General features: G+C 49.6%; 1 protein-coding gene across 2 annotated transcripts in view; it reads right to left on the minus strand.

Annotated features, from left to right (window-relative positions):
• The window catches only part of PPP1R16A (protein phosphatase 1 regulatory subunit 16A), a 53,057-nt gene that overhangs the window by 10,971 nt on the left and 29,369 nt on the right, over positions 1 to 12,717 (minus strand). For both annotated transcript variants that reach the window (XM_053395070.1, XM_053395071.1), the window contains exons 3-6: positions 8,040 to 8,110; positions 5,086 to 5,231; positions 1,353 to 1,456; positions 336 to 460 (exon numbers count right to left, since the gene is read on the minus strand). In XM_053395070.1, the coding sequence (XP_053251045.1) occupies positions 336 to 460; positions 1,353 to 1,456; positions 5,086 to 5,231; positions 8,040 to 8,110 (446 nt within the window). The remainder of the gene's footprint in view (positions 1 to 335; positions 461 to 1,352; positions 1,457 to 5,085; positions 5,232 to 8,039; positions 8,111 to 12,717) is intronic.

Raw genomic sequence — 12,717 nt, forward strand, 5'->3', positions numbered from 1 at the left:
CGTATGTAACCCGAGGTACCACTGTAAGTGAAAAGCTTTCCTGGCTTGGAGCTCAACACCACCTGAGCCGTTTCCCTCTTCTTTGAAACAGCAGAGGCAGAGAATAGATCAGGCAGACTCACTGGACTGCATTTTGTGGGCTGGGACGGTGGCCTTCAGATGCCCTTAAATCTTACATGTTCTGCCATCCTTCTCCTGAAAGAAAGATCCTGGGCCTGGCAACTTCTCTGGGCTTTGTGGGGGGAACGGAGATGCCAGCACTTAAAGCGACATGGGGGGAGACGTCCCCGTTCCCACCGCCCGCCTCAAAGCCAGGCCCTGCGCACCCATCTCACCAGGGTAGCGCTGTGGTCCAGCGGCGTATTCAGGTCCACGCCTTCCTTCACCAGCCGGCGGATGTCGTCCACCATGGCACGCTCCACAGCGGAACGGGCCTCCTCAATGGTGTCCTGAGTGATACCTGGGGATGGAGAGGAAGAGGATGAACGGAAAGCAGCCCGCTGAGGGCTGGCAAGGGGGTGCTGCTGCGCCAGGAGGAGGAAGCAGGGCAGCTCCTCTCCAGCAGCAGGGGCACTGAGGACCTGCACAGAGACACGTCCTCCACCAGGGCTCCGGCTGCTCCTTAAGAACACCAGAAGAGGTGGCTGGATCAGGCCCAGGGCCCATGTTCTTACAGGAAACCAGCGAGCAGAACCTGAGCACAAGAGCACTTTCTCCCCTATTGCAGTTTCTTCCAACTGCGGAGGCCGAGCAAAACCATAGAATAGTACAGTTGGAAGGGAGTTGGGAGGGACTCTGAGGATCATGCAGTCCAACCCCTGCAAGGCAGGAATAATAATAATAATAATAATAATAATAATAATAATAATAATTTATTTGGACCCAGCCCATCTGGCTGGGTTTCCCCGGCCACTCTGGGCGGCTTCCAACAAAGATTAAAAATACATTAAAATGCCACACATTAAAAACTTCCCTGAACAGGAAGAGGCAGCTGTCCCATGCAAAGATCGAACCTGCAACCTAGGCACTGTCAGCACCCTGCATCCTGGCTAGTGGGCACCGACAGCCCCCTCTGTGCCACCTGTGGCCCTCCAGATGCCGTTGCACTACGACAGCAGCCCTGGTAAAACACTCCTGTGCTTAAGAGTTGCAAGGGACCCCGAGGGCCATCTGGTCCAAGCCCCTGCAATGCAGGGACCACGGCATCCATGACAGATGCCCCCCCCCATTCAACCTCTGCTGAGAAACCTCCAAGGAAGGAGAGACCACCCCCTTCCGAGGGAGTCTGCTGAACGGGTCTTGAAAGTCAGAAAGTCTGCTGCTTCCGAATAGCCCGAGAGGAGAGGACCCACCTTGGTCAGCCATGGCTGTTTCCAGGTAGTCCAAGGTGGCATCGTCCTCGCAGAGGTCATACGGCATGTTCCCATCCGAGTTGACGGCCAGCAGGTTGGCGCCTCTGGAGGAGGAGAGGAAGAAGGGGTTGGCAAGCAGGCAAGCAAGCGTCCCTCTGCCGTGCCCAGGGCCACTGCCGATGGCACGGTCCAACTCTTGGTTGTGTAACAGATACAAGGAGTTATTTCCGTTCCAGAGCAGCAGGACTAGGAAAATATGCTTTGTGGGTCCTCTTCAGAGAGCGCTGCAGATTGAGTTTCCTCCTTGCCCTCGGCTGGGGAGAGCGGCTGAAACAGGATCCTGCTCCCCCACAGCACCCCGCCTCTCCCTCCTGCAAGGGCCCTGCAGCCTCAAGGAAGGGGGTGCTGAGCCCCCGCAAGGCCACCCTGGAGTCAGAAGGGAGCAGCGGAGAAGAGGGGAGACGCTGGAACCCGGGGGGGGGGGGCAAGGCTAGCTGCAGGCAGCAGCGTCACAATGCAAAACAAGAGAATGTGCTAACTTGCTTTACATTCTTGTCACCACACAAATTAGCTGCTGCCTTGAGTTTCCCTGTCTGCGTCTTCCTTTCTTAGCGGCACTTAGGTTGGTAGCCATCACAGCATCCTGCAGCCATGAGTTCCATAGGTTCATCGCATAATGTGGAAACGGGAGCTTCTTTTGATGTGCCGTAAACCTGCGCATCAATTCCAGCAAAAGCTCCAAGCTGCTGTTTTTGAGTGGAGTCCAAATGGCCGAAATATTGGGAAATTTTGGAACAAGAAGGGGATATATGGAAATTGCAGAGTTATGAGAAATTGAAAGATAAAGTGCGAGACTGGCTTCATTATTATCAAATAATGGAGGTTTTTAAGTTAGATAGGAAAATTGGTTTCCAGGTGGAAAAATCAAAATTGGAGACAGAATTGTTAGAATCCAAAACTAAGAACTTGTCAAAAATGTTTAACTTGCTGCTGAAATGGAACACTCAGGATGAGACGGTTAAATCTGTAATGATTAAGTGGGCACAAGACGTTGGACACAATATTATGTTTGCTGACTGGGAACAGTTGTGGACCACCGGGATTAAATTTACGGCATGTAATGCCTTAAGAGAGAATATTATGAAAATGATATACAGGTGGTACATGACCCCAGTCAAGCTCGCAAAAATTTACCACTTGCCTGATAATAAGTGTTGGAAATGCAAAGAGACTGAAGGTACATTCTTTCACCTTTGGTGGACATGCCCAAGGATTAAGGCTTTCTGGGAGATGATATATAATGAAATGAAAAAGGTATTTAAATATAGCTTCCTGAAGAAACCAGAGGCCTTTCTCCTGGGCATGGTCGGCCAATTGGTGCCAAAGAAGGACAGAACATTTTTTATGTATGCTACAACAGCAGCAAGAATACTCATCGCAAAGTATTGGAAGACAGAAGATCTACCCACCGTGGAAGAATGGCAGATGAAGGTAATAGATTATATGGGACTGGCAGAAATGACCGGCAGAATCCGAGACCAGGGAAAAGAGACGGCGGAAGAAGATTGGAAGAAATTTAAGGACTATCTTAAGAAACATTGTAAAATTATTGAATGTTAGAACGATGCTGATTTTGAAATTAAGGGGTTTTTAGCTGTAATGATTTTGTAATTAAGAAAAGAAGGGTCAAAAACTATGCAGAAATTAGGGGAAGGATTTGCTGAATTGAACTAATTTGAGATTGGAATACAGAGAGGGGAGGTATGAGGAGGTCGGGAAAGTAAGTTTTATGAATATAGGGGGTTGAAATTATATTTGTTGTTGTATGTGTTTTGTATGTATTTTTGTTGTTTCTGTTTGTTTTTTTGTTTTTTCTATTTTATATAAATCTTTAAAACTTTAATAAATATCTTATATAAAAAAAAAACAAGCTGCTGTTTTTGAGGAAGCAAGGCCATTTCTACCTATCCCCCATTCGCAATCTGTGACGGTTTCCTTCATGCTCCCTCCTGTTTAAGCCTGTCTACGTGAGGCAAAGGATACAGGGGCCCTCACCAGGCAGGGAGACCCGCAACTCAAGGCACAGCAGCTGGGGAACTCTCTGCCACAAGGCGAAAGGGACTGCTACAGATTTCTGCAGAAAGCTCGCTCATTGGCCGGGCAGGAGATCCCCTGCAGGCAGCCAACTACGCCAGTGACACAGTTGCTCTGCCAACAATGCAAGCCTGTTAAATATTTACAGCCCTACAAGTGAGATCCAAAACAATTGCAGCACAGCCCAAGAACGTGACCTCAATTCCAGGTGAGGTGAGGAGCCTGGTAATGATGCCATGGGGAGGAGGGGCAGGCTGCCTCCCACGGCGAGTGCAGTGGGTCGCAAGGATGCCCGGATCCTGTTAACAGCTTAGAGATGGGAGGCATCCCACTGAAGAAAGAAGAGAAAGAGACCCCTGCAACTCCCCACTTGCATGAGATTGCACACACGTGCGGTGCCAGGAACCCAGAAGTGGCAGGTGACTTGCGAGAAGACCCTCCCCAGAGCCCACAGGTGCTATGGGGTCTCCTTGCGATCCAGAGGTGCAGCGGGACTTTGTGGAGGCTAAAGCGGTGGCTGCTGTGCTGCCCCATGTGTCAGTTCTTGGGCGGGGAAGCTGAGCAGCCTCAACAAAGCCCCACTGCGCCTCCGGCTCACGAGAAGACCCTCCCCGAAGCCCTACACCAGGCAGGTTCCTACGCTCAACTAGTGCAAGGGCCTCCCCGCTCAGGTTTCAAAGTGTGGCCCCTTGTCAGGGGCCCTGCAGAGATGCCCAAGCGGGTGTTAGTTTCTGTTTGTGCCACTGTGCAGCGCTTTGGAGTCACAGGACTCTGTTTACATTCCTGGGATTCCAGACTGTTGGAAGTCTCACGGAAGACAGGAGACGGATGTGACGTTACTGGTTTCCTGTTCCTTTGTTGTTCAGTTGCTCTCTGCTCTCACAGAAAGAGGATGATTTCTTTTCTGTCTGTGTAGCTTAGTAATAAGCTCGTACCTACGGGACCGCCTCTCCTGGTATGCCCCACAGAGGACCTTAAGGTCCATAAATAGCAAAACCCTAGAGGTCCCGGGCCCTAAGGAAGTCAGACTAGCCTCAACCAGAGGCAGGGCCTTTTCAACACTGGCCCCAGCCTGGTGGAACGCTCTGTCTCATGAGACCAGGGCCCTGCGGGATCTGATTTCTTTCCGCAGGGCCTGTAAGACAGAGTTGTTTCATCTGGCCTTTGGCTTAGAATCAGTTTGATTCCCTCCCCCTCTTTCTTTTTCATTTCTCCTCCTGTGAAGAGGCTACATCCTAATGTTTGAATGTTGTATTTTAATCTTTTTTAAAATTGTATTTTAATCAACTTGTTTTTATTATTGATTGTTAGCCGCCCTGAGCCCGGTCTTGGCTGGGGAGGGCGGGGTATAAATAAAAATGTATTATTATTATTATTAATAATAATAATAATAATAATAATAATAATAACAATAATAATAAAACTCTTTGCAATGTAGCTGATAAATCTCGTTACTTCTGCTGCTGGATACTCTGCATAATGGGAACGTGCTTGGAGCCTCATAAGAGGCTCAGGGCGTTAATCACGTCGGAGGCGATTCCGAAGGGCTCGATCGGCGGAGGAGTCGCTCGGTCGAACGCAACTCCAACAGCGGGGCCCACCTCCTGGCCCGGGGGGGGGTCTCCCTCGTGGCCCTTACTTGTCAATGAGCAGCTCCACCAGGTGCAGGTGCCCGCAGGTGGCGGCGGCATGCAGGGGAGTCCACAGCTCACTGTCGCAGGCGTTGACGTCGGCCCCGGCTTCCAGCAGCAGCTGCACAATGTCCCTGTAGTCGTCGATGCAGCACTGGGGGGGGGGGGAGAAGGGGAGAAGAGGCATGAGGCCAATGCTCTCGTGGGGAGCTTTGCTTGCCCTCAAAACACACCCCGCTCCCCACCAGGAGCATCAATTCAGGAAGTGTGGCTTCTGCCCAGCAGAGAGCGCCCCCCTCCTTCAGCCCTCTTGGCCCTTCCCACCCCACGGGGCATCCCTTTCACACAAGAGGGACAGATCTAGGATCCCACTCACGGGCTGCCCCACAGGAGATGCACCACACACAGCCTGGGCTAAGGAAGCTGGGTGTCTTTAAGGACCCTCGTACTTAGGGGACCGCCTCTCCTGGTCTGCCCCGTGGAGGACCTTAAGGTACATGAATAGCAACACCCTAGAGGTCCTGGGCACTAAGGAAGTCAGATTAGCCCCCACCAGAAACAGGGCCTTTTCAACACTGGCCCCGGCCTGGTGGAACGCTGTGTCTCATGAGACCAGGGCCCTGCAGGATCTGATTTCTTTCCGCAGGGCCAGTAAGACAGAGTTGTTCCACCTGGCCTTTGGCTTGGAATCAACTTGATCCCCTCCTCCTCTTTCCTTTCTCCTTCTGTGATTGAACTCCTATTTGGGGACTTCCCTGGCTTTTTTCTGGCCCACGTAGGACCAATCTGGATAGTTGGCCTTGGTGAAGACTTGACGTTTTCATCCCCAGAAAGTTTTTGATTTGAGTTTTTACTGAAATGAGGCTATATTTTAATGTTGTATTTTAATCTTGTTTTTAAGTTATATTTTAATCCATTGTTTTTATCCCTGGTGTTAGCCGCCCTGAGCCCCGTCTTGGCTGGGCAGGACGGGGTATAAATAAAATTTGTTGTTGTTGTTGTTGTTGTTGTTGTTGCAGAGGATGGGTGGCCATCTGTCATGGATGCTTTTGTTGAGTTTCCTGCATTGCAGGGGGCTGGACTGGATGACCCTCGGGGTCCCTTTCAATTCTAAGATTCTGAGCACAAGAGCTTTTTACCAGGGCTGCCTCTCAGCCAGGATAAAACCCGCTACTGGTTACTCATAACCAGGCTGCTGGAATTTCAGAACTCATTTGGCATCCTGGACCTGCAGGATTTGGTTCTCTGCTCAGGACAAGGACCCCACCAGGACCAGAGAAGATGCTGCGGTGGAAGCTCAAGGACCCCACGAAACCAAAAGCCTTGGTGTGTAAAAGACTCCGGGCCAGAACAGCGCATTAAAGGAATCTGAGTTTGCAGCTGTATGTATCATGCAAAAAAGCCAAGAGGGAATAAATACACCTCCCTGCTGCCAGGCAGACCCTCCTCTAAACCACTGGCGCTCCTGCTCATAAGCGCCACCTCCAGCCATTGCCCACACACTTCAGGCATTGCCCAAATTTGCATCCTGTGGGTCTGAAAACTTGCTCTCTTTTTCTTCATTGAACAGGAAGCAGGACTCTGAAAGATGAACTCTTACACACATCGTTCCGATTTCTACGTTAATAAAATGCAACTGTCTAATTTCTTGGGGGGGGTTATAATTCAAAGAGGATGAGCAAAAAGAGAGGGCACAAATGACAGCTTAGGAAATGGGAAGCTGTGCCTCCATCCCCCCACAAGCAAAAACCACCCCTCAGAGTAGATTGCTCCATATCATTCATGGAAGACTTCTTGGGTAGAGGGGGGCAGATTCCCACCTAGTACAAGTGGCTTCTGCTTCCTACTCACCCCCCCCCCCAGCCAAGGAAGGATATAGGCAGGGACACGAACAGCCGAAAGAAGCTGTGGAACTCAGACTTCCCCCTTCCATAGCTACAAGGCTGCACTGGCTCCCAGTGGAGTACAGGATCAGGTTCAAGGTGCTGGTTTTAACCTTTAAAGCCCTATACGGCCTAGGACCCTCATACCTACAGGACCGCCTCTCCTGGTATGCCCCACGGAGGACCTTACAGTACACAAATAACAACATCTTGGAGATCCCGGGCCACAGGGAGGTTAGGCTGGCCTCAACCAGAGCCAGGGCTTTTTCGGCCGTGGCCCCGATCTGGTGGAACGCTCTGTCACAAGAGACTAGGGCCCTGCGGGACTTGACATCTTTCCGCAGGGCCTGCAAGACGGAGCTGTTCCACCAGGCCTTTGGCCAAGGCACAGTCTGACCCCCTCCTTTGGTAATCCTCACTGAACTCTAGCCCAATGGTTGCCATCAATTTGACTCTCAATTGATTTTAGAATGAATTTAGAATGCATTTCAATTAATTGATTGTGATTTTATGTAAACTGTGTTATTTTTACTGTTGTTAGCTGCTCTAAGCCTGCCTTTGGCTGGGGAGGGAGGGATATGAATAAAAATTATTATTATTATTATTATTATTATTATTATTATTAATATTATTATTATTATTATTATTGACAGCTTCCTAAATACAGCTGGGCGACAATGCACACTCCTCCTAGGAAATCCATTACCCAAGAGGGGAGAAGGGATGGCAACCGCCTGTCTGCACAGAAGGAATTGCCACCTTGTCTTGTCCAACCTCCCCCCCCCCCTTCATTTTGCAAGCGAGGGTTGGGATTAAAGGCTCAGCGGGGCACATTTTTCAACCAGAGTTCACAGCATGCGAAGGATCAGCAGAAGGAAATTACTTCGGCCATTTGGCCCTGGAGGCTGCTGCTGTCTTGCTCAAAGGGGAGGCGGGCAGCAAGCGGTGGGGTGAGCAGAGCAGAGAGGCCATAAAAGTCTTTGATTGTATGATCATGCCAGGCCCTTTATACCCTGCGGCTGGCTGGCACCGACGACGAGAGGCAGGTGGGGAACCTGGAAAGCAGGCACTGGGCTCACCTGGTGCAAGGCAGTGAGGCCATCTTCGTTGTACAAATTGGGGCTGAGGCCGCTCTGGAGGAACTGGCGAACTGCAAGAAACAAAAGACCCTTTTTAGACAAGCAGGAGTGCCCAGATTCATAGCTGTCAACTTTCAGATTTGAAAATAAGGGATCAGCAGCCTCACCTGTCCTGGGGACAGTCTACGGGGTATCTAACAATCCGGGATAGCAGCGGGAAGCAGCGAGAAACAGTGCTGGAATAAGGGAATTTCCCGCAAAAGAAGGGAAGGTTGCCAGCTATGCCCAGACTGGGTCAGGGAGTCAAAGGGAGCAAGAGGGTGCAAGGATAGGAAGAGAAACAAGGACTCCCCCCTGTATAAGCCACACAGATTCTGGGATCCCAATCGTTTTCAGAATGTACTGATCGTTTTTGCACAGTACTTAGTACTTGGTTTGGGCCCCTTTTGCATCAATTACTGCCTCAATGCGGTGTGGCATGGATGCTATCAGCCTGTAATTGATGCAAAAGGGGCCCAAACCAAGTACTGAGTACATGTGCATGCTTCTACTTCTCAGAGGTCCAATATTGCTCTATTTGCAGTCCTTGTTTTGCTGATTTCATTTAATATTCTAATTTTCTGAGATTGTTAATTTGGGGTTTTCATCAGCTGTACGCCATGATCATCACAATTATAACAAATAAAGGCTTGACATATCTCACTTTGCATGTCATGAGTCTATCTCATATATTAGTTTCACCTTATTACTGAAATAAATGAACTTTTCCACGATATTCTAATTTTCCGAGTTTCACGTGTACTAGCTGCTTTGCTTCTCAATATTCTCTGCTTGGCCTCTGTTATTTTCTCCTACCAATAGGGAACCTACGTAAGGACTCTATATGGGCTCTTGGATACCCCATAAGGGGAAAAGGGCAGATTTTTGTTTACAACACCACACACTGGGCAATCCCTCGCTGCGGTTTTGATCACCTTAAAGGGCTGCTAACTCCTTTAAGGCTCTTCTTCCCTGTGCTTGGGAGGAATCGCCTTCCCGCATGACGTAACAAAGAGAGCGCAGCAGTGACCACAAATACCTCTGGCACTGAAGCGCATCGACAGTCCCGGGAGCAGCCGAGGTGACACAGGCAGGGAGGCCACTCAGGTTGGCCAGGTTGGGTAAGTAGGTTAACACCTTGGCCTGGCCTGGCCCAGGTTTGTAACCCAGGCTCCCTTGACACCGCAAGTTGTCGACTGTTTATAGTTGGCTCAAAGAGAGCAGCCACATCCTTTGCGCTGGCTGAAACTGGAGCCTCCAGCTGGGGTGGAGCCTGGGCAAGAACAGGCGTTTGGGGAGCGTGTCAGCAACACAACAGCCTTAAGATGTGCATCCCTAAGTGTCAGATGCTGCTGGTGGTTGCTCGTGAGTAACCAGGCAGGGCTCCGACCTGGCTCTTACAGGTTTTATCGTGCAAACTACCGTATTTTTCGCTCTATAAGATGCACCAGACCACAAGACACACCTAGTTTTTGGAGGAGGAAAACAAGAAAAAAAATATTCTGAATCTCAGAAGCCAGAACAGCAAGAGGGATTGCTATGCAGTGAAAGCCCCATTAGCTAAAGTGGTGCTTCAGGTTAAGAACAGTTTCAGGTTAAGAACGGACCTCCAGAACAAATTAAGTACTTAACCCGAGGTAAAGGTAAAGGTACCCCTGACCGTTAGGTCCAGTCATGACCGACTCTGGGGTTGTGCGCTCATCTCGCTCTATAGGCCGAGGGAGCCAGCGTTTGTCCACAGACAGCTTTGTGGGTCATGTGGCCAGCAGGACTACACCGCTTCTGGCGCAATGAGACACCGTGACGGAAATCAGAGTGCATGGAAACGCCGTTTACCTTCCAGTCGCAGCAGTACGTACAGCTTCCAGGTCATGTGGCCAGCATGACTAAGCCGCTTCTGGTGAACCAGAGGAGCGCCGTTTACCTTCCCGCCGGAGTGGTACCTACTGATCTACTTGCACTTTGACGTGCTTTCGAACTGCTAGGTGGGCAGGAGCAGGGAGTGAGCAACGGGAGCTCACCCCGTCGCAGGGATTGGAACCGCCGACCTTCTGATCAGCAAGTCCTAGGCTCTGTGGTTTAACCCACAGCGCCAACCGCGTCCCTTAACCCGAGGTACCACTATATATATATTTTATCAAACTCCAAATTTGCCACCATGTTTATCATTTGTGTTACGTATTATTCTAATTACATTTTGAATATGGCTAGAATCATATCTTAGCAAGTGAGATAAAGCCAGACACAAACACACAAACCCCGGATAGATCACAGCTAATCGTAATCTTTTACACAGGTGTACAAAGTTTACGTCGCCTTTAACGAGTTCTAGTGTTATGAGAGAGGGAGGGGATTTTTCTCAAGCAAGTGTCTGGAACAAGGCAGGATCCTGAGAGCCTTTGGGGGCCTCTGACCTCCCCCAGCTCCACCAGAGGCCTTACTCGTGTAATAAAAAAAATTAAGGTCTCATATATATAATAAATGTTCATAAGTGTACCAAGCAAACACGTACATAAATATATAAACCACATGTCTGGAGCAGTATAAGAAGACAGTCCTGAAACCATTTTGACTCCCCAAACTGACCAAATGTTTCTCTGCAAGGAGGGAGGGGGAGAGGGAACCTTCCCATTGTCTCAGGAATTGGGTAATCACCATCTCAAAGGAATGGCCAGACTACCAGGAAAGACAATCAGATAAGGCATTATCAGATAACCTGACAGACAGGAAAAACAAGAGCATTCAAATTTCTGTTTCAGACCACCTTTTCTGTGATCTAGGTATGATGTATCTGGGGGGTGGTCTTGGGCTACACCCCTTCTGTGATGTATGTATGATTCAGGAATTAAGTAGTTATAATAACAAAAGAGTGGCCAAAACCCAGATAATGCAATCATGTAACTTGCCAGACAGAAGATAAACAACGCACTCAGATTTCTGTTGTAGACCACCTTTTCTTTGATGTATGTATGAGGTTTCTGGAGGTGGTCTTGGACTCCAGGGCGGGCAATTTAAAATGTCTATATAAGGGCAGACACACCTTTGTTCTGGGTCTTCCTCCTCCTCCTTCTGCGTGTGAGGGGAGCACCCTGTTGCAACAGATCAATAAAGATCAGGCTTACTAGCTGCTTTGTTTCTCAATGTTCTCTGGTTGGCCTCTGTTATTTTCTCTGACCGATGGAGAACCTACAAAGGACTCTATAAGGGCTCTTGTGTCCCCCATAAGGGAATAAGGGCAGGTTTTGTTTGCAACATTGCCACAGGCAGGCAGGCTGCAGCGTTCATCTGGAAAGCCTGCCCCACTGTGACCCCAGGCAGGACCTCGCTCACGTCAGGAGGGTCACAGCATGGTCAGGAAGGAGCGGTGTGGCTGCCATGTGACTCCCTCACCGGGGCTTTGATTGCTATTGAAAGAGGAACGATTTTGTCCGTGTTGCCCTGCAGAATGGAACAATAATCTGCGCTGTGTGACCTCAACATCGCAGCTGTGGGCCGGTCGCTTAAATTAAACAGTCAGATGCAATTAAAAAAATCAGAGCTAAAACCCAAGAGGGTGTGTGTGTGTGTGTGTGTGTTCTGTTTTAGCAAAGAGAATCTCTCATGCTAACCACCGCAAACCCTGGAGAACGTGAGCCACAAATGCTTTCGGGAGAGGTAGCTCAAGGGCAAAAGGAGGTCCTGTTTAGAAGGGCCCAGACACAATTCTTTGTGGTCTCCCTAAGAAATCTCACTTAACTCCAGAGTCATCAATGCAGGATCAGCCATGTGACTCTGGGCAAACTGGGTGTGTGGTTTCATACCAAGCAAATGCCGCAACACACACACCCTTCTGCTTTTCCAGATAACAATAATAATAAATAATGATTTATTATTTATACCCGGCCCATCTGGCTGGGCTTCCCCAGCCACTCTGGGCAGCTTCCATAGAAACCAAAAATACACTAAAATATCACACATTAAAAACTTCCCTGAACAGGGCTGCCTTCAGATGTCTTCTGAAAGTCTGGTAGTTGTTGTTCTCTTTGACATCTGGTGGGAGGACGTTCCACAGGGTGGGCGCCACCACCAAGAAGGTCCTCTGCCTGGTTCCCTGTAACCTCACTTCTCGCAATGAGGGAACCGCCAGAAGGCCCTCGGCGCTGGACCTCAGTGTCCTGGCAGAACGATGGGGGTGGAGACGCTCCTTCAGATGACAGATCACAGCCAATAAATGGATAAGGGCAACAGGGGGACAGGACAGGAACACCAGCATCCCTCTTGGAGCCAGAAGAAACCCAAAGGGGTTATCTAATCTTGCAGGAGCCCCAAGTATGGCACAGTGGTTAGAGCGCTGGACTAGGACCTGGGAGACCAGGGCTGAAATCCCCACTTGGCCATGGGGTTCACTGGGTGGCACTGGGGACCACGCACAGCCTCTCTCAGCCTAACCTACCTCACAGGGTTGGTGTGAGGATAAAATGAGAACTACATAGGGCCCTTGGAAGAAAGGCAGGGTGCATATATACCGTATTTTTTGCTCTATAAGACGCACTTTTCCTCTCCTAAAAAGTAAGGGGAAATGTATGTGGGTCTTATGGAGTGAATGCGGTCTGTGCAGCTATCCCTGAAGCCAGGAGAGCGAGAGGGATCAGTGCGCACC

Source organism: Podarcis raffonei, chromosome 7 (assembly GCF_027172205.1).
Source record: "Podarcis raffonei isolate rPodRaf1 chromosome 7, rPodRaf1.pri, whole genome shotgun sequence".
Classification (NCBI taxonomy): domain Eukaryota; kingdom Metazoa; phylum Chordata; class Lepidosauria; order Squamata; family Lacertidae; genus Podarcis; species Podarcis raffonei.